Here is a 23,235-nt window from a genome sequence, read left to right as displayed (position 1 = left end):
AAAACTCAGCAGGTCTGGCAGCATCTGCGGAGAGGAGCACAGTTAACGTTTCAAGTCCGAATGATCCTTCAACAGAACTAAATAAAAATAGAAGAGAGGTGAAATATAAGCTGGTTTAAGGTGGGGTAGGGGGGTGGGACAAGAAGAGGATAGAGGGCCAGTGATAGGTGGAGATAACCAAAAGATGTCACAGACAAAAGGACAAAGAGGTGTTGAAGGTGGTGATATTATCTAAAGGAATGTGCTAATTAAGGGTAGAAAGCAGGACAAGCAAGATACAGATAGCCCTAGTGGGGGTGGGGTGGGGGGAAGGGATCGAAATAGGCTAAAAGGTAGGGATAAAACAATGGATGGAAATACACTTAAAAATAATGGAAATGGATGGGAAAAGAAAAATCTATATAAATTATTGGAAAAAACAAAAAGGAGGGGTAAAATCGGAAAGGGGGTGGGGATGGAGGAGAGAGTTCATGATCTAAAATTGTTGAACTCAATATTCAGTCCGGAAGGCTGTAAAGTGCCTAGTCGGAAGATGAGGTGCTGTGCTGAAGATACAAAGCTAGGTGACAATGTAATCTATGAGCTGATTGCATGGAGGCTGCAAAGAGATAAAAACAGGTTAAATAAATGGGCAACAAGGAAGCAAATGGACTATAATGTGGGGAAGTGTGAGGTTATTCACTTTGGTTTAAGAACAGAAAAGCAGAATATTTTTTAAAAGGCACGGAACTTCTAAATATTGATGTTCATAGAGACTTGGTTACATTCATATAAGGAACACAAAGGTACAGCAAGCAATTAGGAAAGCAAATGGCACATTGGCCTTTATTGCAAGGGGACTGAAGTACAAGAATAAAGAGGTTTTGCTATAAATATACAAACTTTGGTGAGACTATATGTGGAGGACTGTGTGCAGTTTTGGTCTCCATATTTAAGGAAGGATATACTCGTGTTGGAGGCGGTACTGTGAAGCTTCACTAAATTGGGCCTGGGCTGTTTGATGTTGAGAAGCTGAGTAAATGAAACCTATACCTTCTGGATTTTAGAAGAATGAGAGGTGATCTCATTGAAACATACAAGATTCTGAAGTGGTTTGACAGAATAGTTACTGAAAGGCTGTTTCTCCTCACCGCGGAACCTAGAACATGAAGGCACAGTCTCAGAATAAGTGGTCACTCATTTAGCACTGAGATGAGTAGACGTTTCTTTACTCAGTGGTTTGTGAATCTTCAGAATTCTTCACTGCTTAGGGCTTCAGGTGCTCCATTGTTGAGTATATTAAAGGCTGAGATAGATGTATTTTTGGTCTCCCTGGGAATCAAAGGACATAGGGAGCAGGTTTGAAAGCGGAGTTGAGGCAGAAGATCAGCCATGATCATACTGAATTGCAGAGCAGGCACCAGGCACTGTACGGTCTACTCTTGCCCTTATATCTTCTGTTTTTACACTCTTATCAGCATGCTCCAACACCATCATTAGACAATGTTCAAGTTGCTCTGCCAAAATTTGAGCCCCAATATCTTTTGTGCTTGATTGAGGTTGGCAGGAGGTTGCACCACAAGCAGTCCTCACTGCTTTCAGGCTGACAGTTTCCTCTCCTTAGTATCCTCCCATTCCCTCCATGCATCTGCTCTGATTGCAAATTACTCTTTCAAGTCCCTTTCCAAGTCACATCTGAAGTCCTATTCAAAGTATTGTTTCAAAAAGAGTAAGATTAACACTGAAATGCTTCGCCACACTGTGTTAACTCAGCATAATTACAATTACACAGCTCTCCCTTGAGGCTTTTCCGTGTTTGATTGATGCTCTTTAACTACAAAGCTGGAAAAGTAAATTGTTTTATTAAGAACTTCAATTTCACTGAGGAGGCTTCAGGCCAATCCACATCTAATAACCTGCTCTGAAAACTCTGTTCACATTTTGACAGCTGTGACAAATTCCACCACAGCAGCTGAGACAACCCACATTTTAAAACAATGTTCAAAGTAAAACAACATTCTAAAAAAAGTAAATTGCCCCTATCCCGCAATGTTAACAGATCCATTAAAAAAAAATCCAGGATCTAGATCAGCAGCTTCACCAAAAGCTAATCAATTCTTCATTGGGCCATACACTAACTGTGGAGCAAGCTTTGTTAAAATTCGTCCATTAGTTTTTGAGATATTTTGTTTACAGACAAACAGACTAACAAACGGGCAAAAACATTACCCCTGCCCACATTCAGTGGCACAGGGTAGAGAGTTACAACAGACTACTATCTGCAGTGTTTCTTTATGGATTGTATGCTTATTAATATATAAAAGTTATGAATAATGTATTAATAAAATGGATAATTGAGAGTTTTATTTGTTTACATTCAACATTCAGTTTAGATACTGAATAATTTATCATCTCTAACATTTACTTCCTAGTTTCTCAATTTCAATCATGAAAGAAAGGAATCTCACACTAACAATGGGAGATGATGCAACATTTGTTATTGTGCTGCATCGGGTCTGGAAAAATCATCCTCTACACAGAGACTTTCTGGGATTTTATACAATTGACAGCCACAGGCTTTCAAATATGACCCATGGATTACTCGGTATGTATTCACTTCATTAGCTGCTCAAACATAATTAAACATGTTACCATTGATGGCCGTGCCTTAAGCTGCTTGGGCCCTAAGCTCTGGAATTCAAACCCTAAAGCTTTCTGCCTCTTCATCTCACTTTCCTCCTTGAAGACACGGCTTAAAATTTACCCCCTAACCAATCTTTGGTCCTCTGCTCTAATATCTCCATATGTTGCTCTTTGTTATATTTTGTTTTAAATGCCCCTGTGAAGTATCTTGGAACTTTATATTACGTTAAAGATGCTTTATAAATAGAAGTTATTGTTGGTGTTGTTATAACTACTAAATGCCACTAACAGTATGTACAGCTCTTGTACAGAGGTTTTCCAAATTCTTTTCTATGAAAAAGCTGTTATACTCCAGCATCATATTTAGTGATGACTCTGCAGGATGTATGTCCTAAAAGCAGCAACTTCCATTATTCACTGAAATTGATATGAATATGACACCATAGGCTGAATTTACCTTGTGAAAAGGGGACTGTTTTCATCTTGTGACGATGTAATATCCAGCGTGATGACATCATATCGCAATCGCGACATCATCATGCCTGCTGGCAATAATATGGCGGGCGAGCAGACTCCAAGATCGGGAGTCATTTTGAAATTAGCAATTAAAGACCGTTTAACCTTGTTCGCAGTCTAATCGACTGCAATAATACATCCTGGATGTGATAATTTCGATGGATAATAAGGGCAGATATAAAGGCTACAGTTGGGTCTGTGTCTGACTTGAGCAGGACTGCAGCGGTTCAAGAAGGCATCTCACCACCACCTTCTCAAGGGCAACTAGGGATGGGCAATAAATGCTGGCCCAGCCAGCGAAGCCCACATCCTGTGAATGAATAATAAAAAAAGCAGAGACTGCTGAGAGGCTTTTGACTGGCTACTCTTGGAAGTTCCAGAATCCCTAGATAGTACCAGGGGTCTTAGGCATTATATTATCTGCAAATTGGCAGATTTAGCAATATATCACCACCGTGGCATTGTCATTCTGTGTCTTATGGGCATAGTTATTTCTGTTGGAGATACATCCTCCAATGAGGAGGACAGGAGAGAGGGGAAGAGGAGGAGAGGGAGGTGGTGTAGTGGTATTGTCACTGGGCTGGTATTCCAGAGACTCACAGTAATGCTCTAGGGACCGAGGTTTGAATCCTACCACGACAGATGGTAAAATTTGAATTCAATGAAAATCTGGAATTGAAGTCTGATGATGACCACAAAGCTATTGCCAATTGTCATAAAAACCCTTCTCATTCACTAGCGCCCTTTAGGGAAGGAGATCTGCTGTCCTTACCTGGTCTGGCCTGCATGTGACTCCGGACCCACAGGAATGTGGTTGGCTCTTAAATACCCTCTGAACGAGGGCAATTAGGAATGGGCAATAAATGCTGGCCTAGCCAGAGAAGCCCACATCCCAGGAATGAATTTTAAAAAAAGGCCAGATGAACAGGGACAGGAGTCACAAGAAGTATATGAGGGAGCTCAACCTGCAGAGGAGCAAGGGGCTGCTGAGGGCAGGGTGCTGTAGCCACAGAGGCTGGAAGTTATAGGAAGCTATACATGTATACAGGGTACAAATGACTTACCTGCAGATGATAGAGATAGAGTGCTTGAGAAGACTTCAGCTTTCCAGAGCGACTGTGACTTCTCTTTCTAACATAGTGGCTGAGGGGCCACCCAATGCCTTTGCCTCAGTCTCATTTCAGGTCACATGTAGGGACTTGAGTGGCATTACCCAGCTTGCAGTGCAACATTGTATAAAATTGTTCACAGATGCCACATGCAGGTTAACTCATAGCCTACACCATTGACCACAATAATCAGACCGAAAGACCCACAGGCTTTACGGCCATGGCTGGTTTTCCAAGGGTGCAAGGTATGACTGACTGCACCTATGTCACTAGCAAAGCACTAGCAGGCCAGCCAGGGGCATTTGTTAACAGGAATTCCTTTACAAGAATTATTTAATATCAAAACTTCTAATAAATAGCTTATTGCATACTATACAGATAAACTTATCATTTTGTTCCCCAGTTACACATATCATATTATAAAGTTACAATGATTTAACCAAACCAAAAGCTAGTACATGTAACAAGTAGGATTAGCAGGATTTAAACATCATAGAATTATCATTACTCAGAATTATCATAACTCAGAACCTACCCTTTCTCCTATATCTTAAACTCTGAATAGAACATCGATTACATTTGAGCTTTTCTTTAAAGTGATTGTATATCAACAATCACACAGTCTTTGGTCATAATTCTTTCATGGTCAACCAAAAGTAGTGAAGATGCATTAAAGTTTTCTTTAGAAACATCTTGACCAGCTTGTACCACTATTTTATATCAGGGTTTTCAACCTTGCTGGTGTGATTGCAAACCAAAACTCTGGCAGTTTTCTCTTCTTCACATACGGATGTAAATTAGTCACACTATGCGATACAAATGACTTTCTCAACTTTACTAGAGAAGAACATGGGGTTTTTCTTATTTTTCTCCTGTATTAATGGAAGTAAGCTTTCAATGGGTCTTTTAAGTTTGCTATGGAAACTGCGTATGTCTGACTGACAACCAGCTTCAAATTTATATTCTTCACTCACTTCTTCCATAACAGACTTTCTCCTTTCCTTAGATGAATAAACTTGCACTGAGGGAGTTTTTCTTCTTTTTACTCAAGTCACTTTCTAGTTTATCCAAGAGATGTTCCAGTCTTCTGAAAACATTCATATTTTTCCCATTGATGTTTCAAAAATAGAACCTTCATTTCCACTTCTTTCACAATTACACCCAAATATTTGTTTGCTCTCATCTTTTCCAAGTTTGATAATCTTTTCATTCGGCTCAGCAACTGTTCTGGTCGGTTCAGTTTGTTTCAGAGTTTCCTGTGGAATTCCTATACAAGCTTAACAACTTCACATGGGCATTTCAAGATCTTGCTTCTATGGTCACTGACTGCCCCTTAGACTTTTCCAATTCACTCATTAGATCCTCGATCCGTTTCTTCAAATTTTCCTTATTTGCTTTCAAACCACAGATCTGTCCTTCCATGCGGCCCATCTCATTCTTTTTGTTCTCCAGATTGTATCAGAGTTCAAGAATCTCATTGCTTATTTTACAATGAAGTTCTAACAGTTCAACAGTCTTGGTTTTTAATTTTGCATTTAATCAACTGTTCTGATTCATCAGTAATTCCTTTTTCTGTTCAAGACATTTTTAAAAAATCATTTTATGGGATGTGGGCATCGCTAGCTAGGCCAGCATTTATTGCCCATCCCTAATTACCCTTGAGAAGATGATGGTCAGTTGCCAAAAAAAAAATCACGATACTTGATTAACTTCAAATATCAGAAGTCTCAATTAAGTTTTACTTGAAAATTTACTCTTGTTGAATTTGCTTCTATAAGTTTATTATTTAGATGTATCAAGTCCTCATTCAAGTGTTCTGTGACCAACGCTCCAGCGTTCTCAACAGTTCGTGTTTCTCATTAGCAAATTGCTCTTTAGTGGGAAAAGGTGGGTTCTCTACATTGATCAGTTTTCCCTTCAATTGCTTATTATTGGCAATAAGCTTCTCATGTTTGGTACAGTAATTTTTAGGAGTTTGGCAAGATCAACATAATCAAGCACCTGCTGCAACCCTGTCGTTGACATTTTACCATCTATGCTGACCAAATCATTACCCAATATAAAATCTACCCCTTCAACAGGTAAACAAGGAACAACTGCCACAGTAACAATTCCATTAACTAAGTCATTTCGTAAATTGACTTTACATAAGGAAACAGGTTAATAAATCTCATAAATATCTTCATTAACACTTTTTCCTTCATCAAGTCATCTGGGACACAAATCGTATCATCAGCCACCATCTATAACTGATTTTCCCCGGTGTCTATCAAAATAATAGTTTGTTTACTTCTTTTGTTGGAGGAGTAAGGGGACACCGCTCCCTTAGAGACAAAACCTCTAAAATCTCCAGTAACCTGACTCACTTTAGCTGTAGTCAAGGAAGAAATCCCTTGACTAGCCTGAGCAATATCCCCCTATCTAGTGGGTTCTGAGAGAAGACTTTTCACTTGTACCATTGAGACTGTTTTAATACCCATTTTCTTTCCTGGTACAGCCTTTTCTAAAGACTCCTTAAGTGTTCCAATTATTGTCACAAGTTTGCCATTCAGCTTCCCACAATGGACTTTGAGATGCCCTGAATTATGTCAATAAAAGCATAGTGGCTTCTTTACATCCCTTTCATCTTCTACACTATCATTTTTCTTGACTGGGACAGTTTCTGACTTCTCTACAAAGCTAGACTCTTTTCTGTCCCTCCAGCCTCTCTGTGGATTTACAAATGGAGATCTAATTCCTCCAAGCTGCTTATTTAGTATATCATACCCATCTGCCAGAACTGCTGCTTCCTGTGCCTTAGAAATCTTACAGTTTTCCAGGTGTGGCCTAATAGCGATTGGGATGCTATTTTGAAATTCTTCCAGGATCATTATCTCCCTCACATTCTCAAAATTTTGTTCAAACTTCAGGGATCGAAACCACCAGTCCCGCAACATTTCTTCCTCCCTGGCAAATTATCCAAATGTTTCATTTGGTCTTTTCTGTAAAGACCAAAATTTCAACAAATAGGCTTCAGGGACAAGCTCGGTAGCATTAAGTACCACAGTTTTAACAGCGTCATAATCTGAAGATTGTTATTCTGAAAGACTATAAATATATCCATAGTCTTCAAAACCAAGATTCTTAGCGAAATGAGAGTCCATGTGTCCTTTGGCCACTTCAGCTTTGCAGCACCCTTTTCAAATGAAATAAAATATTTCTCAACTCCACCTTCAGCGAATTTAGGCAAAGACTCTGTTATATCGAAGATCCAAATGGGACTCAATGCATTATTTGAAGTTCGAGACTCTCTTTCACCCTGTAACCTAGCTTTTCTCAAGCCAGTTCATGCAATCTTATTTCTTTCTCTCTTTGAATTTCAAGCTTTGGCATTTCTATGTCTTTCACTTTTTCTTTTGTTTAATTCATTCATGGGATGTGGGCATCGCTGGCTAGGCCAGCGTTTATTGCCTATCCCCAATTGCCCTTGAGAAGATGGTGATGAGCTTCCTTGAATCGCTGCAGTCCATGTGGTATAGGCACACCCATGGTGCTGTTAGGGAGGGAGTTCCAGGATTTTGACCCAGCAACAGTGAAAGAACGATGATGTATTTCCAAGTCAGGATTGTGAGTGGCTCGGAAGGGAACTTGCAGGTGGTGGTGTTCCCATCTGTCTGCTACCCTTGTCCTTCTAAATGCTGGTGGTCATGGGTTTGGAAAGTGCTGTTTAAGAAGCCTTGGTGAGTTGTGCAGTGCATCTTGTAGATGGTACACACTGCTGCCACTGTATGTCGGTGGAGGAGGGAGTGAATGTTTGAGGATGGATTGCCAATCAAGTGGGTTGCTTTGTCCTGATGTGTCAAGCTTCTTGAGTGTTGTTGGAGCTGCGCTCATCCAGGCAATGAGAGAGTATTCCAGCACACTCCTGTCTTGTGCCTTGTAGATGGTGGACAGGCTTTGGGGAATCAGGAAGTGATTTACTCGCCACAGGGTTCCAAGCCTCTGACCTGCTCTTGTAGCCACAGTATTTATATGGCTAGTCCAGTTCAGTTTTTGGTCAATGCAAACCTTCAAGATGTTAATACTGGGTTATTCAGCAATGGTAATACCTTTGAATGTCAAGGGGAGATGGTTAGACTCTCTCTTGTTGGAGATGGTCATTACCTGGGCACTTGTGTGGTACGAATGTTACTTGCCACTTGTCATCCCAAGCCTGGATATTGTCCAGGTCTTACTGCATTTGGACATGGACTGCTTCAGTATCTGAGGAGTTGTGAATGGTTCTGAACATCATGCAATTATCAGTGAACATCCCCACTTCTGACCTTATGATGGCAGGAAGGTCATTGATGAAGCAGCTGAAGATGGTTGGGCCTAGGACACTATCCTGAGGAACTCCTGCAGCGATGTCCTGGAACTGAGATGATTGACCTCCAACAACCACAAACATCTTCCTTTGTGCTAGCATGACTCCAACAAGTGGAGAGTTTTCCCCGTTTCCCATTAACCCCAGTTTTGCTAAGGGCTCCTGGATGCCACACTTGGTCAAATGCTGTTTTACTGTCAAGGGCAGTCACTCTCACCTCACCTCATCTCTGGTGTTCAACTCTTCTGTCCATGTGTGAACCAAGGCTGTCTTGAGGCAGGAGCCAAGCGGCCTTGGCGGAACCCAAATTGAGCGTCAGTGAGCAGGTTATTGCTATCCAAGTGCTCCTTAAAAGCGCTATTGTTTTTGTGTAGAGAACTTGCCACACCCTTAGCCAAGCTGTTCCACACAGCTACAATACTGGCATCTATCCGGCAATGTAGGAAATTGTCCAGATATGTCCTGTACACAAAAAGCAGGACAAATCCAACCCGGCCAATACCGCCCCATCAGTCTACTATCGATCATCAGTAATGCGATGGAAGGAGTCATCAATAGTGCTATCAAGCAGCAATTGCCTAGCAATCACTTGCACACTGACACTCAGTTTGGGTTCCACCAGGGTCACTCAGCTTCTGACCTCATTACAGTCTTGGTTCAAACATGGACAAAAGAGCTGAACTCCAGAGGTGAGGTGAGAGTGACTGCCCTTGACATCAAGGCAGTATTTGATTGAGTGTGGCATCAAGGAGCCCTAGCAAAACTGGAATCAATGGGAATCAAGGGAAACTTTCTGCTGTTTGGAGTCATATCTAGCACAAAGGAAGATATTTGTGGTTGTTGGAGGTCAATCATCTCAGTTCCAGGAGATCACTGCAAGTGTTCCTTAGGGTGGTGTGCCAGGCCCAAACAACTTCAGCTGCATCATCAATGACCTTCCTTCCATCATAAGATCAGAAGTGGGGATGTTCGCTGATGATTGCACAATGTTCAGTACCATTTGCAACTCCTCAGATACCAAAGCAGTCCATGTCCAAATGCAGCAAGACCTGGACGATATCCAGGCTTGGGCTGACAAGCGGCAATTAACATTCACGCTACACATGTGCCAGGCAATGACCATTTCCAACAAGAGAGAATCTAACCATCGGCCCTTGACGTTCAATGGCATTACCATCACTGAATCCCCCAATACCAACATCCTGGGGGTTACCATTGACCAGAAACTGAAATGGACTAGCCATATAAATACTGTGGCTAGAAGAGCAGGTCAGAGGCTTGGAACCCTGTGGCGAGTAAGTCACTTCCTGATTCCCCAAAGCCTGTCCACCATCTACAAGTCACAAGCCAGGAGTGTGATGGAATACTCTCCACTTATCTGAATGAGTGCAGCTTCAACAACACTCAAGAAGCTTGACACTGTCCAGGACAAAGTAGTCCTCTTGATTGGCATCCCTTCCACAAACATGCACTCCCTCCACCACGACGAACAGTGGCAGCTGTGTGTGCCATCTACAAGTTGCACAGCACAAACTCACCAAGGCTCGTTAGGCAGCATCTTCCACACTCATGACCACTACCTTCTAGAAGAACAAGGGCAGCAGATACATCGGAACACCACCACCTGGGAGTTTCCCTGGGAGCCACTCACCATCCTGACTTGGAAATATATCGGCGTTCCTTCACTGTCACTAGGTCAAAATCTTGGAATTCCCTCCCTAACAGCATTGTGGGTGTACCTACACCACATAAACTTCAATGATTCAAGAAGGCAGCTCATCACCACATTCTCAAGGGCAATTAGGGATGGCCAATAAATGCTGGCCTAGCCAACAAAGCCCAAATCCCATAACTGAATATTTAAAAAAATCATGTGCAGTGATTCAAGTTGGCTGAAGACTGGCATCTGTTTTGCTGGGGACCTCCAGAGGAGGCCGAGATGGATCATCCACTCTGCACTTCTGTCTTAAGATTGTTGCAAATGCTTCAGCCTGATCTTTTGCACTGATGTGATGGGCTCCCCCATCATTGAGAATGGTGATATTTGTGGAGCCTCCTCCTCCAGTAAGCTGTTTAATTGTCCAACATCATTCATCACTGGCTAACTTTGCTAACTTCTCCCTCTGAAATACAAGTTCAAGCTTTCATATCTGTTTCTTTCCTTTTTCAAGTTCAAGCTTTTTCATTTCTCTCTTTCTGCCTCAAGCTGCACCATCTGCAACTGAATTCTAGCTAACTCAACTGAATTGCTATCTGGATCAACTTTTCCTTTTTTCAATCCCTGTTATTACTTCAATTATGCCTGCTTTCTTAGCCCCTGCATTCAACTCTAGCTCTTCTATTAATGCAATTAACCTAGCCTCAGTTAGTGGTGAAAACCTTCCCACTCCAGAAAAGTAGTAGTAATTGACAAAGTCATTCTGCTTTTCGATCACTTAATAAAATTCACTGTTGAAATCTTATCAGGCTTAACCTCAGCAAGTACCAGCACTTGTATTTGTAGGTTCAAAATCTTGGATGAGCCCCCAATTTAAGTTCTGATCCCAGAGCAGACCCTCAATTTTTGGTAAGATCCAGCTGGGGACCAATAATGTGTTGTTTAAAGTAGACAGTCTGAGATTGAAGATACTTGCTAAGTGAATAAAGCTACAAGATTCCACAGGGTTTTGAACAAACAAAAATAAACTTTACTACACAAGGTCAGAAAGATAAAACAATTTATAATATCTATCTCATACTCAGGGTAAATATGAGGAACAGATGAATTAACAAGCAAACTGTGGTCAAACACAGCACACTGCACACTAAATAGCAACTGCAACCAAGACAGGGTCCACAGATTTCTCAACAACCCAACAGACATCAGTAAATACTGTGAGTAAACTAATCTCACTGAAACTTCGTCTCTCTCATGAGGAATTCCAGCCTTTACTTTTGAAGATCTCGCCTTGGAATTCTCTCCACAAGTCGCTCCAACTCGCTTGGCTTCAATGACAGCCTCCCTCGCAGGATTTCAATCTTGTCTCCCAAGACTCCATTCCCTTGGATTCCTAAGTATACACTCAAGCACCAACTCACAAGCACAACTTCAGCTCTGCAGCTGCAACAAGCAGAATAGCACTGTTCCAAAGGGATACCTTCACTCCAGTGGCCTACAACACAGAGTCACCAAACTTCAGCTGCGTTCTTGGATCATCAGGGCTTCTCCCCAGTCCTCTTTAATTACCAGATCTTCTCCTGAGCCATCTTCACTTAAAGCCTGCTAACTGCAGCCCTTTAGCTACTTGTAACTTAACTGGGACTACTTCCTGTTCCTGTGTGGGACCCTTCATTTGGGACCTCTCCCTGTCCCTTGCCTGGGATAATAGTCATTTATGGCACTCTGCCCAGTCACATGATCAAGGTTTTTGTGCCATTGTTTTCTTCATGCACAGGTGTAGCCCACTCCTAGTCTGCGCATGCACAAAAGCTGAGGTCCATCAGCAGTTGAAGTTCCTATACTCCTAAGGTCAAGATAAGTTGACTTTCATAACAGTTTAACCACAACATTTAGCAACAGCTTTTAAACTCATTCATCTCGTATAAACCATTACGTCACCCTCATTAGTAGAATGAAATATGTTTTCTTTATTCTTCTTGCATATCCTGCACTACACTACTGTATTTGTGACTTTCCAGTAAAATTAATTTATCTTTATTTTGACACAGGCCAGTTTTACCAAGAAGTAAATGCTGAGATATATAACATTCGCCCCGGCTTAGATCAAGGCAAATCTGATGCAACAATGATTGTTAAAGGTCACAAACTTAGAGTTACAAGGTAATGTTACTAAGATAGTGTTAATGCTTTTGACATGTAATATTTAATAGTTATAATTTTTCTGTACATTTCTTACGTGCATTTTATTGCTGATTTTAATTTTAGGGGGTACCAGAAAGATTACAGATTTGATCCAAAGCGTGGTACCAATCTCCCATGCTGGTTTGTTCACTACAACGGGAAAGGATTTATTGATGGAATTCCCACTGACTACATTGTTTCTTCTTTATTTGACTCGATATATCCATAACCTAAGACCAGATGATGAAAGTTTATCCCTTTAGTATTCCTTGCATGGCTTCATTGTTCAATCATTTTATATGTCAATTGCATATAGGTTAAAAATCACATCTACAAGCACTTGCTGTCTCTTCAATTATAAATTTCTATGTTCATTTATAATGAAAACTGCCAATGTAAAATGACTATATTTGGTTTGTGTGTGTTAAAGAGTGGAACCAGGTGTTTTAAGGTGAGCTCTAATGCTGACCCAGTGGGCTGAATTTTCCAGACTCTGAAAATGTTCAGGCATCGGGAACATTTTCAGATTCCGACCCTCCTCATGGCAGCAGAGGGACTTCATCTGCAATTTCACTGTCAATTGAAAACCCTCCTCCAAGATCACTGTCCAATTAGGGATAGCAGGTGGGCTGAGGAGGTGGGAGGGTCAATCAGCACCTGGTCAGCAGACTTCACTGTGGAGACAGTGAGCGTGCTGAAGATTCTGGGACATGAGGGAGCGATGCGATGAAATAGAGATGAGGTTGATGGTGCTAGAGAGCTCCTTAACCCGAGAAATCTCTATGATAGCATTCTCCAAGTGAGACTGATACAGTGGCAAGCCTGTGCCCTCAGATGATTGCTATCTTGCCATTTTTGCCATGTAAAGATTGGCTGTAACTGTCAAGTTGCTTGGACTTTCTGATGTGCACTCGCATCCTCAGCATAATTTTAAATATCCAGTGAAAATGCCTGATAATTGCCTTATTAGTGATCTCAATTTCCTCTGTCGCCGCACGGTTTCTCAACATCAGTCTTCCCGTCTCTTGGCTCTCAGTCGTGATGGGTTGAGAAGTTTCCCATCTGATCATGTGTGAAGACACATTCTTTCCACATCCACAAGGAAGCGAAGGTCAGTAGGGCAGAGGAAAATATACCAAACAGAGTAGGGGCTAAGATGAAGACCTGTTTCTCCCCATTCTTGATCTCAAAAGAAGCAGAGGTAGAGCTGTCAGACTGAATGGTGCCATGCACGTTATCATAGGAGGCCTGTAGAAGACTGCGAGCTTGAGAGGACAGCCAGTTCTTTCTAGTAACTGGCAGAGGCCCCTCCTGTTAATGGTGTCAAATGTTTTTTGTGAGATCCACATAAGCAAGGCAGAGTGATGCTTACTGCTCTCTACACTTGTCTTAAAGCTGACATAGGGACAAGGTCATGTCTACCATGGATCAGCCTGCTCTGAAGTCACATTGTGTCTCTGGGTATACTTGTTGGTTAGTTGATGGAGCCTCATTAGAATGAAAAAACAAAAACAGAATTACCTGGAAAAACTCAGCAGGTCTGGCAGCCGCCGATGCTGCCAGACCTGCTGAGTTTTTCCAGGTAATTCTGTTTTTGTTTTGGATTTCCAGCATCCGCAGTTTTTTTGTTTTTACCTCATTAGAATGACTCTGGCAAAGGCCTTCCTAGAGACACTGAGGAGTGAGATGTCTCAGTAGTTGTTGCAATCCCCTCGATCACCTTGTTCTTGTATAACGTGATGACATTTGTGTCATAAATATCCTGTGGGCCTCCTTCACTCTAGCAGAGGAGGTAGTGTCATGGACCCAGAAGAAGAAAAAAAAAGTAAAAACTGGGAAATAAGAATACTGCTCTGAACTGGTCTTGTATACTTAAAGTGGAACACCAGTAAAGCTAGGAAATGAGTACTGGTCCAAACTGTTTTTTCCCTTCTGGTAAGGTATGGCAGCAGGGATAGCTGAGCTGGTATTCCATCCTTTCCAGGTGCTTTCCTTGCTGCTTGGAAGGCAATGGCCTTTTCGAGCTGAAGTAATGAGGATTCTGCATCAAGTTCATACATGACAGGTAGCTGCAGAGATCAACAAGCATAGGTAGGGAGATATGTCTCACATGATATATAGTTCACTCACCCACTCGCTATCCACTAAACACTAAAGTTAGGGCAAGTACATTCAGGAATAAGAGAAGTTTTAACCATGTGGTAAGTGATAATTCCTGCCAAATAATCTATATCAGGCCCTCATCTCCTTTATGGCTTTCAGAATATTTTCAAATGGTTTAAATGATAAATCAAATATGGAAAAATTTGTAATCTTTTTGTTTCTGTGTCAACAAAACAAGTTGAAGCGTGATATCAAGTTTCCAAAGACACAACATACTGTTTGTACATCTAAAGCATTCAGAACTATGAAGGCCTGAAGACCACATGCAGATAAAGATCGGCCTATACATTAGTGCTATAAACAAAACTTGCGTGACAGAGGTTGCAGCCGAAAAGATCAGGACATGGTGTAAACACCTCAAGCATGGAGTCAGCTTGGTGGGATACCACCAAGTGTCTGTGCACCCTGAGGTAGCCAAATAGTATAAGGGTAAGAACTGGCCCTCCCACCCCCTTCACCTGAAGTTAGAGTGCTCTCATGGACAGCTGGAAGTCCTTTCACTTTAACAATAACCCACAAAGGTTTTAACAAGACTCCTCAGCTTGGATTTCATGGCAGAAACAGGTTATATTAATTCCTGGGGCAGAATTTAGTGCCAGCAATACAGATATCCACCTCCCCCCAACCAGTTGGAGAACTGGTGGAAGCCCCACATCACTTCTCTGGGGGAGGTCTGACATTATTTAACTGCACTCAGACACTTAACTGGCCAGCATCGGGTCTTCCAGGTGACTAAGACACCCAGAGGGCAGAAATACCGCCCCAAGAGCTGCTGGACAATCACGTGCTGGCACCTCCCCATTGCTTCCCCATCCCCTTTCTGATGCCAGGGTCTGCGATCAGGCATTCGCCTTTCAATGAGGGAATCCCCCCACCACCCCCCTACCACAAGGCCACAGGCAAGCCCAACAGGGTTTGCTCAGCAGCCTTGGTGCTGCCGCAGGAGACCCATGCAAGTCCCATTAAATCCCCAAGCCAACGTTAAATTCTTGAGCGCTCAGGGATAATTGGCTTTAAGTGCCTCATTTATGAGCCTAATTGGCATCCCTCCACCAGCGGGTGGAAGTCCCACGTTGGGCTTTCCCGTTGATTAAATTGGGAACAATCTTCCCAATACCAGGAATCAGATGTGGATACCCCAGCCCAAATCTCCCATCACCCACAATATTGTCCACTCTGGAGGCTCCTCTAAATTTAGCCCCTGGTCTTTTATTGTAACACTTGTTGTTTAAAACCACTCAGGCTTGAATCATGCTGAGGTTATTTTTTCACGGTTAACAAATCTTAGTTGTGACTGTAATGATGGGAAATCCACAAACAATTGCTCAGCAGCAAATAAAATGGTGTATTTACTACCAAAGGAACCTGCATGTTGGTTTAATTCATGCCTTCAAACATGACATAAGAAGTTGTAGGTCTGTATCATACTGGTTTAAACGATGTACAGATGAAACAGTTCCGGCACCCTGACATTAATCTGGTACAATGATTGCCTGTTCTTCATACAATGTGCTTCAATGATTTCAATGGAATAAAACTCAGGCAAGTTCTGCAACAGGGGGATAATTCATGCCATCAGATTTCTCTCTGAGAGACAAACTTATGCCACAACTTATTTTGAAGCCATTGAGACTGCTTTTATTGAAGGGTATAAATTAAAATGGAAGACCACCTCCAACTGCATCTGAAATACACTGTGTTGACAGCAACTAATGACCAGATAGAGACAATGGCAACTTATAGTAACATAGTAGCTCATTGGTCTAGGGGTATGATTCTCACTTTGGGCATGAGAGGTCCTGGGTTCAAATCCCAGACAAGTCACACTTTTCAAGTACAAGGGCTTGAACTGAATACATGGTGTGATTTAATTTGTTCCTTTGGGGTTCTAAAACCAGGACGCCCAATTTCAGAATGAGAGATGGGCCATTTAGGATAGAGATGAGGAGGAATTTCTTTACTCAGAGGAAGGTGAATCTTGGAAATTCTCTACCCCAGAGGGCTGTGGAGGCTCAGTCGTTGAGTAAATTCAAAACAGAGATCAATTTTAGATTTTTAAGATATCAAGGGATATGGGGAGAATGCAGGAAAATGGCTTTGAGGTGGAACATCAGCCATGATCTAGTTGAATGGCAGAGTAGGCTCGAGGGGCTGAACAGCCTCCTCCTGCTCCTACGTAAGAAAGAGATTGTCAGACTTATTAAAGAGGCAGTGGAATTGAAGCCACAGAAGCGTTGCTTTCTTAATGATTGTATTTCTTAACTATGAACCAGCCTCTAGATTTGAACTGACATACAGCTTTATTACAATTTTTGAGGTACAAATTGATTTTCAATCAACCCAATGCCATTCCACTCTGTTAAGAAATTCAATTTGCAGATATGGCATGGTAGAAATAAAATGAATTTTAAAAGCTTTGAATAATTCTTTCTGGGGGCTGCCTAATCAAAGTATCCCTCTGGAATTGATATGGGTTTAATAAATCATTTACAGGCTGTTTATCAGAACATGGCTTGTCTATACATCCAGCTGGATAATTAGGTGCCCTCCTTTGTGTGTTGCACTTATCTTGCATGTGATAGCAGTGGATATAAAAGATCCATTGTGTTACAATCCCTGTAGAAACTGATAATTTTAAACAAGAGATTTGGATTCCTAATGATCAATTTAAAGGAAATGCACAACAAGATTTCAAGCTTGAAAACTTTTACTGTAACAACTAAAAACAACATTCATTAAACATTACCCAGTAAGCAACTAATACTCCATACTATGGAAAATTAACCCTTATGAATGCTTTAATGCAACTGATAACCCCACACCCCATACATGTACATTACAATACATTTCTGATTACAGTCTTTGTAGGAAACAGTCCACAGTCAGTCGCCAGTTTCCTGGCCTGCAATACAGCACCACGCCTCCAGTAAATTACCCAAAGCGTGGGCATAATCAATAGAATAGACAGGAAACTGTTCAATCTATGCCACCTTCAATCCAAAAGCAAATTCATTCCAGCCCCAGTCTTTGATATGCAGATGATGCTTGCATGTGCTCATTCAGAAAGTGAGCTCCTGGTCACTGTCGACTCATTCTCCAAAGCATATGAGAAAATGAGCCTTTCACTAAATACCCAGAAAACTAAGGTCCTTGTTCAACTAGCTCCCACAGCAAAACACATCCCCCCATCTATTAAGATCAGTGGTGAGATCCTGGAAAATCTTGGGAGCCTCCTTTCAATGAAGGCAGACATGAATGACACAATTCATCATCGCCTCTAAAGTGTCAGCTCTGCCTCCTGCCAACGGAGGAAAAGTGTATTTGAATACAAGGATCGCAAACCCAAGATTAAGGTCAGGGTTTAACAGGCAGCAGTGATCCCCGTGCTCCTATATGCTTTGGAGACTTGGACAACCTACAGCAGGCACCTCAAAGCACTGGAGAAGTACCATCAGCGGTGCCTTCACAAGATTCTCCAAATCCAGTGGCAAGAAAGGCAGTCCAACAGCAGCAGCCTCTCCCAAGCCAACTTGCCCAGAATCATTGTACTAATCACTAAAAACCAGGTGTGCTGAGTGGGACATACTGTTCATATGCCTGACACCAGACTCCTGAAGCAATTGCTCTACTTGGAACTCAGCTGAGGCAGGACTCTCAGGAGGACAGTGAAATGCTTTAGGGATGTCCTCAAAGCATACCTGCCAAATCATGGGAGACCCTGGTTTGTGGCCAACCGAAATGAAGAAGGTTCATTTGGGAAGGCACCAAACACATCGAGAGATTTCTTCGGGATCTTACAGGGGTGAAGTCAAGACGTCTGAGGAAATGCACAAACCTCCAAACAACCCATCTACCCAACCCTTCAAGCACCACCTGCCCCACATGTGGCAGAATCTGTAGATCACCGGAATGGAAAAAAAAAGTCCTCCTTGATCTCAAGGGACTGCCTAAGGAAGGACAGTATTTGTAGGAAACAGGCCAGAGTCACTTCCAGATCCCAGTGGGTTCAAATCTCCCAGTTTCACCAAGTCATAACATCGAGTGACCATCAAAAGGTGTTTCCCTCATTTTTCAGTGAAGTTCCAAATGAACTACCAGCAGTAAGATCTTCTCCGGCGAACTTTCCTCCTGATCATGCTCTTCCAGAATTAGTTTATATTCTCCTGAACAATGAGCACAGAATGGATATAGATTCAGAATTGAAATATATCATCCTAATCTCATCCTGTGAGCAGAAAAGATAAAATGAAGTTATGAGTAAAATAAAGTAATACAATGCTCGTGTTCTTCTTGTGACAGCAGAAGTGGGCTTAACTCAATTACCTTGACTGAAATTTACCCCAGTACACACATGACGAGAATCTGTTACAAATTACTTATTGAAGCTGCAGGTTAGAAAGCAAAGAATACATATCACAAATTCAAAGGTAGGATAGCAAGTTATAGTGGCAGATCAAGCAATGCCAATATCCCCAATAGGTAAGCAAACCTTAAATAATTCTAAACTAGACTGATACTAAACTTTGCATGCTTGCAGCATTTCTATTACTTGAATCTATCTGATCTGTATTTCTTTGTTCAGCCAACACACTCTTCATAGTACTGTTCCTATATCTCTATCAATGAATTTGTATTCAAAACATTATATTAGCAGGTAACCATTTTACTCTTTACCAAGCATCACATTACACTTTACTAATCTCTCTGCAACTGTTATCAAAACACTGATCAAAAGCTTTATCTTTATTGTTTTGACTTCTGTACTGCATGTCTTCTCCATTTCACCCTCCACAACTTACAACTCATTCAGAATGGTGCATCCAATATCTTCACCCACACACAGTTAGCACTCCCATTATCCCTGCTCATACCAAGCTCCACTAGTTTTCCTACTTCAGCAGATTGATTTAAATATCCAATTTCTTGTTTTCACTTCCCTTCATGAAACACACTCACCCTACTTCAGCAATTTGTTCACCTGTACACCCCAACATTTGTCATTCACCTTCCTGATGGTTAATAAGTCCTTGTTGCCACTACCTCAATTCCACTATTGGTGACAGAACTTACCCTCTGGAGTTCTTTCACTAAATCTTTTTAGCTGTAATACCTTCAGAAGCTTCCTCAAAACCCCTTCAATTCTGGCTTCACCTCAATTTCTCAGGTGTTCCTCTTTCCCCCTATGGTCTGTATCTGCTATATATGAACATTAGAAATTTTAAAGCAAAAACAAAAATAGCTGGAAAAACTCAGCAGGTCTGACAGCATCTGCAGAGAGGAACACAGTCAACGTTTCGAGTCCGTATCACACTTCATCAGAACTAAGGAAATAGAGAACTGAGGTGAAATATAAGCTGGGTGGGGGGGACAGGTAGAGCTGATTAGAGGGCCAGTGATAGGTGGAGGCAAAGAAGAGATTGCCAAAGATGTCATAGACAAAAGGACAAAGAGGTGTTGATGGTGGTGATATTATCTAAGGAATGTGCTAATGGTGACATTAAGGGTAGAAAGCAAGACAAGCAAGTGGCAGATGGTCCTAGTGGGAGTGGAGTGGGGTGGGGGGAAGGGATCGAAATGGGCTAAAAGGTGGAGATAAAACGATAGATCCAAACAAATTTAAAAATAGGTGGGAAAAGAAAAATATATTTAAAAATTATAAATTATTGGAAAAAGGGGGATCGGAAAGGGGGTGAGGATGGAAGAAAGAGTTCATGATCTGAAGTTGTTGAACTCAATGTTAAGTCCGGAAGGCTGTAAAGTGCCTCGTCGGAAAATGAGGTGCTGTTCCTCCAGTTTGCGTTGAGCTTCACTGGAACAATGCAGCAAGCCAAAGACGGACATGTGGGCATGACAGTATGGTGGAGTGTTAAAATGGCAAGCAACAGGGAGGTCTGGGTCATGCTTGCGGACGGATCGAAGGTGTTCCGCAAAGCGGTCACCCAGTCTGCATTTGGTCTCTTCAATATAGAGGAGAGCAGTGAATGCAGTCGACTAAATTGAGGGAAGTGCAAGTGAAGTGCTGAAGTGAGGAAGGGGGAAGTAAAGGGGCAGGTGTTGCACTTTCTGCGGTTGCATGGGATAGAGCCTTGGGAGGGGGTTGAGGTATAGGGGGTGATGGAGGAATGCACCAGTGTGTCCCGGAGGAAACAATCCCTACAGAAAGCCGCCGGGGGTGGGTGAAGGGAAGATGTGTTTGGTGGTGGCATCACACTGTAGTTGGCAGAAATGGTGGAGGATGATCCTTTGAACGCGGAGGCTGGTGGGGTGATAAGTGAGGACAAGGAAGACCCTATCATGGTTCTGGGAGGGAGAGGATGGTGTGAGGGCGGATGTGCGGGAGATGGGCCGGATACGGTTGAGGGGCCTGTCAACCACCGTGAGTGGAAAACCTCGGTTAAGGATGAAGGAAGACATGTCAGAGGAACTGTTTTTGAAAGTGGCATCATCAGAACAGATGCGACAGAGGTGAAGGAACTGAAAAAATGGGATGGAGTCCTTACAGGAAGCGGGGGGTGAGGAGCTGTAGTCGAGGTAGCTGTGGGATTCGGTAGGCTTGTATTGAATATTGGTGGATAGTCTATCACCAGAAATTGAGACAGAGAGGTCAAGGAAGGGAAGGGAAGTGTCAGTGATGGACCGTGTGAAAATGAGGGAGAGGTGGAAATTGGAAGCAAAATTATTAAATTTTTCCACATCCAGACGAAAGCATCTTTCCCTCCAGGACAGAAGATCGAAGCCTTGCATGCTTTTTGTCACTGATCTATCCTGTTTACCTCTCTTACCCTCTGTACTGAATGACTTTTTAAGCACAGTGATTTCAAATTCCATCATCATGTACCCCTCCTCCAATTTCACTGCCCTCTTATGTTCCCTTAATCTCTTCCTCCATGTAAACTTCCTAACTCATGTACACATCCAGCTATAAGGGACTGCACTCAGCTGCTTCCATTCTAATCTATTTAAACGTAGCCAGATTAACACCCTTCTATCCTCACCCCTTCCCTCTCAAAACAAGTTTCTCTAGCCCCCACTTACCACCCCACCACATCCTTCAATATTTCCACCAGCAGGAAAGAAATTGGAGCCTCTTCCATTACCCATAGCTCCAGGCTACATGCATGTAAAAGTGTATGTTACCACAGGAACTTGGACTCCTTGGGGTGTGGGTGGCTCAGTTGACTGAACAGCTGGTGTTAATCAGATTGGTGCCAATAGCACAGGGTTCAATCCCCATTCCAGCTGGGATGGATTTGGAACCTACCTCCCTGTCCTATCCATGGTGGAGATCGTGGCATTGTGGGTTGAACCTGCTTCAGTGTAGAGAACTCACGAAGAATATAACCTCTACATTACAATACCTCTTCATTGTAGCTGTAGATGTGTAACACAAAACACCATTGAGCACTGTTTATTTTGCCCTTTAGTTACAATAATTTTTACAAATAGAATTTAGCATTTGAGAAGAACAGATTAAAACATATGATAATCATAAAGGGTGATAAGTCTAGAGGTTACATCAGTGGAGTTTACAACAGCAACCTAAATATGGAGTCTATTGTAAGAGTCAAAGCTCATTATCCTCCACCTGTTAAAAGTATGCACCCAATATTCCAATGTTGGAAGAAATAATGAGAAGTGTTAAGTGGTTAGTGGAGCAGGGGTGCCCCAACCATTGTGTTGCTTGTTGGTCCGGTTTGAATTTTATGAGGTTAGAGCTATGGAAAGAACTGTTTATAGCACCATAGCCTCACTGGTGGATAAATCCTAAATTAGAACCCCGAAACGGTGTCATCAACTCGAGATCGATGGAATTAAAAGGGAATTGGGTTGCTGTCTGAAAAGAAAGAATGTGCAAGGTTACAGGTATAAGGCAGGAGTGGGACTAGGTAAAAGGCTGTTTCAGGGAGCTAGTGCAGACTGGATGAGCCGAATGGCCTCCTTCTGCACTGTAAAGATTAGGTGTGAATTGTATGGAACTTGGATTTCTTTTTTAAAAGTGCTGCTTCTAAGGCTCCATGTCAGGTCCTTAGTGGAAAATAAATAATCCCCGTACAAAACTAACATTTAAAACTTCATACAGTGCATGTAACTTTTGCACTTAAAGTGCAAATATTTGTGTATACATTATATTCAAAGAACAAAGAACTTTGCTGCTGCCAAAGAACCAACCAGAAAGCGTCTGTTAAGAGATGCCCTCACCTCCCAGTCCTCCGAACGCCCTTTCGCAGGTCTGGAAAAACTCCGGGACGAACCGCGCCATCTTTGATGCAGGCAGCTACGCATGCGCACAAAGTAAGCCTACGCCCCCCGGACAGAAATTGTTGAGAATTGGTGGTAAACAAAATTCAACAACGGGAGACGGGCTGAAGGATGTTAATTTATGCACTGCTATAACTAAAACAATTATTTCATTTATATTTCAGCATTGATCTCCGTATACAGACTACTCTTTGGGCCTCACTGCTCAGATTGCGCAGTTTCTTTAAAAGTATAACCAAAACAGAATTACCTGAAAAACTCAGCAGGTCTGGCAGCATCGGCGGAGAAGATAAGAGTTGACGTTTCGAGTCCTCATGACCCTTCAACAGAACTGAAAGAGAAGGGAGTCAAGATAACGAGAAATGAGTTCCATGGGGCAG

At 42.1% G+C, this 23,235-nt stretch overlaps 1 protein-coding gene and 1 long non-coding RNA gene across 5 annotated transcripts in view; one reads left to right on the top strand and one right to left on the bottom strand.

Moving 5' to 3' along the window:
• Window positions 1–12,662, top strand: part of LOC121279983 (inter-alpha-trypsin inhibitor heavy chain H3-like) — a 69,529-nt gene extending 56,867 nt beyond the window's left edge. The window contains exons 19-21 of the mRNA XM_041191605.1: window positions 2,412–2,584; window positions 12,301–12,412; window positions 12,518–12,662. Of these exons, the coding sequence (XP_041047539.1) occupies window positions 2,412–2,584; window positions 12,301–12,412; window positions 12,518–12,662 (430 nt within the window). The remainder of the gene's footprint in view (window positions 1–2,411; window positions 2,585–12,300; window positions 12,413–12,517) is intronic.
• A 4,623-nt stretch (window positions 12,663–17,285) lies between these two features.
• LOC121280107 lies at window positions 17,286–23,168 on the bottom strand. Of its 4 annotated transcripts, none has more exons than XR_005943540.1 (3): window positions 23,106–23,168; window positions 21,858–21,967; window positions 17,286–18,821 (listed from the first exon to the last, which is right to left on the bottom strand). It is a non-coding gene; the product is annotated as an uncharacterized LOC121280107 (long non-coding RNA). The 4 variants fall into 4 exon arrangements; XR_005943539.1 differs by lacking the exon at window positions 23,106–23,168 and adding an exon at window positions 22,766–23,014; XR_005943537.1 differs by lacking the exon at window positions 23,106–23,168 and adding an exon at window positions 22,796–23,010.
• Between the last annotated feature and the right edge of the window lie 67 nt (window positions 23,169–23,235).

Source organism: Carcharodon carcharias, chromosome 7 (genome assembly GCF_017639515.1).
Source record: "Carcharodon carcharias isolate sCarCar2 chromosome 7, sCarCar2.pri, whole genome shotgun sequence".
Taxonomy (NCBI): Eukaryota; Metazoa; Chordata; class Chondrichthyes; order Lamniformes; family Lamnidae; genus Carcharodon; species Carcharodon carcharias.
The sequence above is the reverse complement of the archived record's forward strand: the minus strand, read 5'-3'. Positions and strand labels throughout refer to the sequence as shown.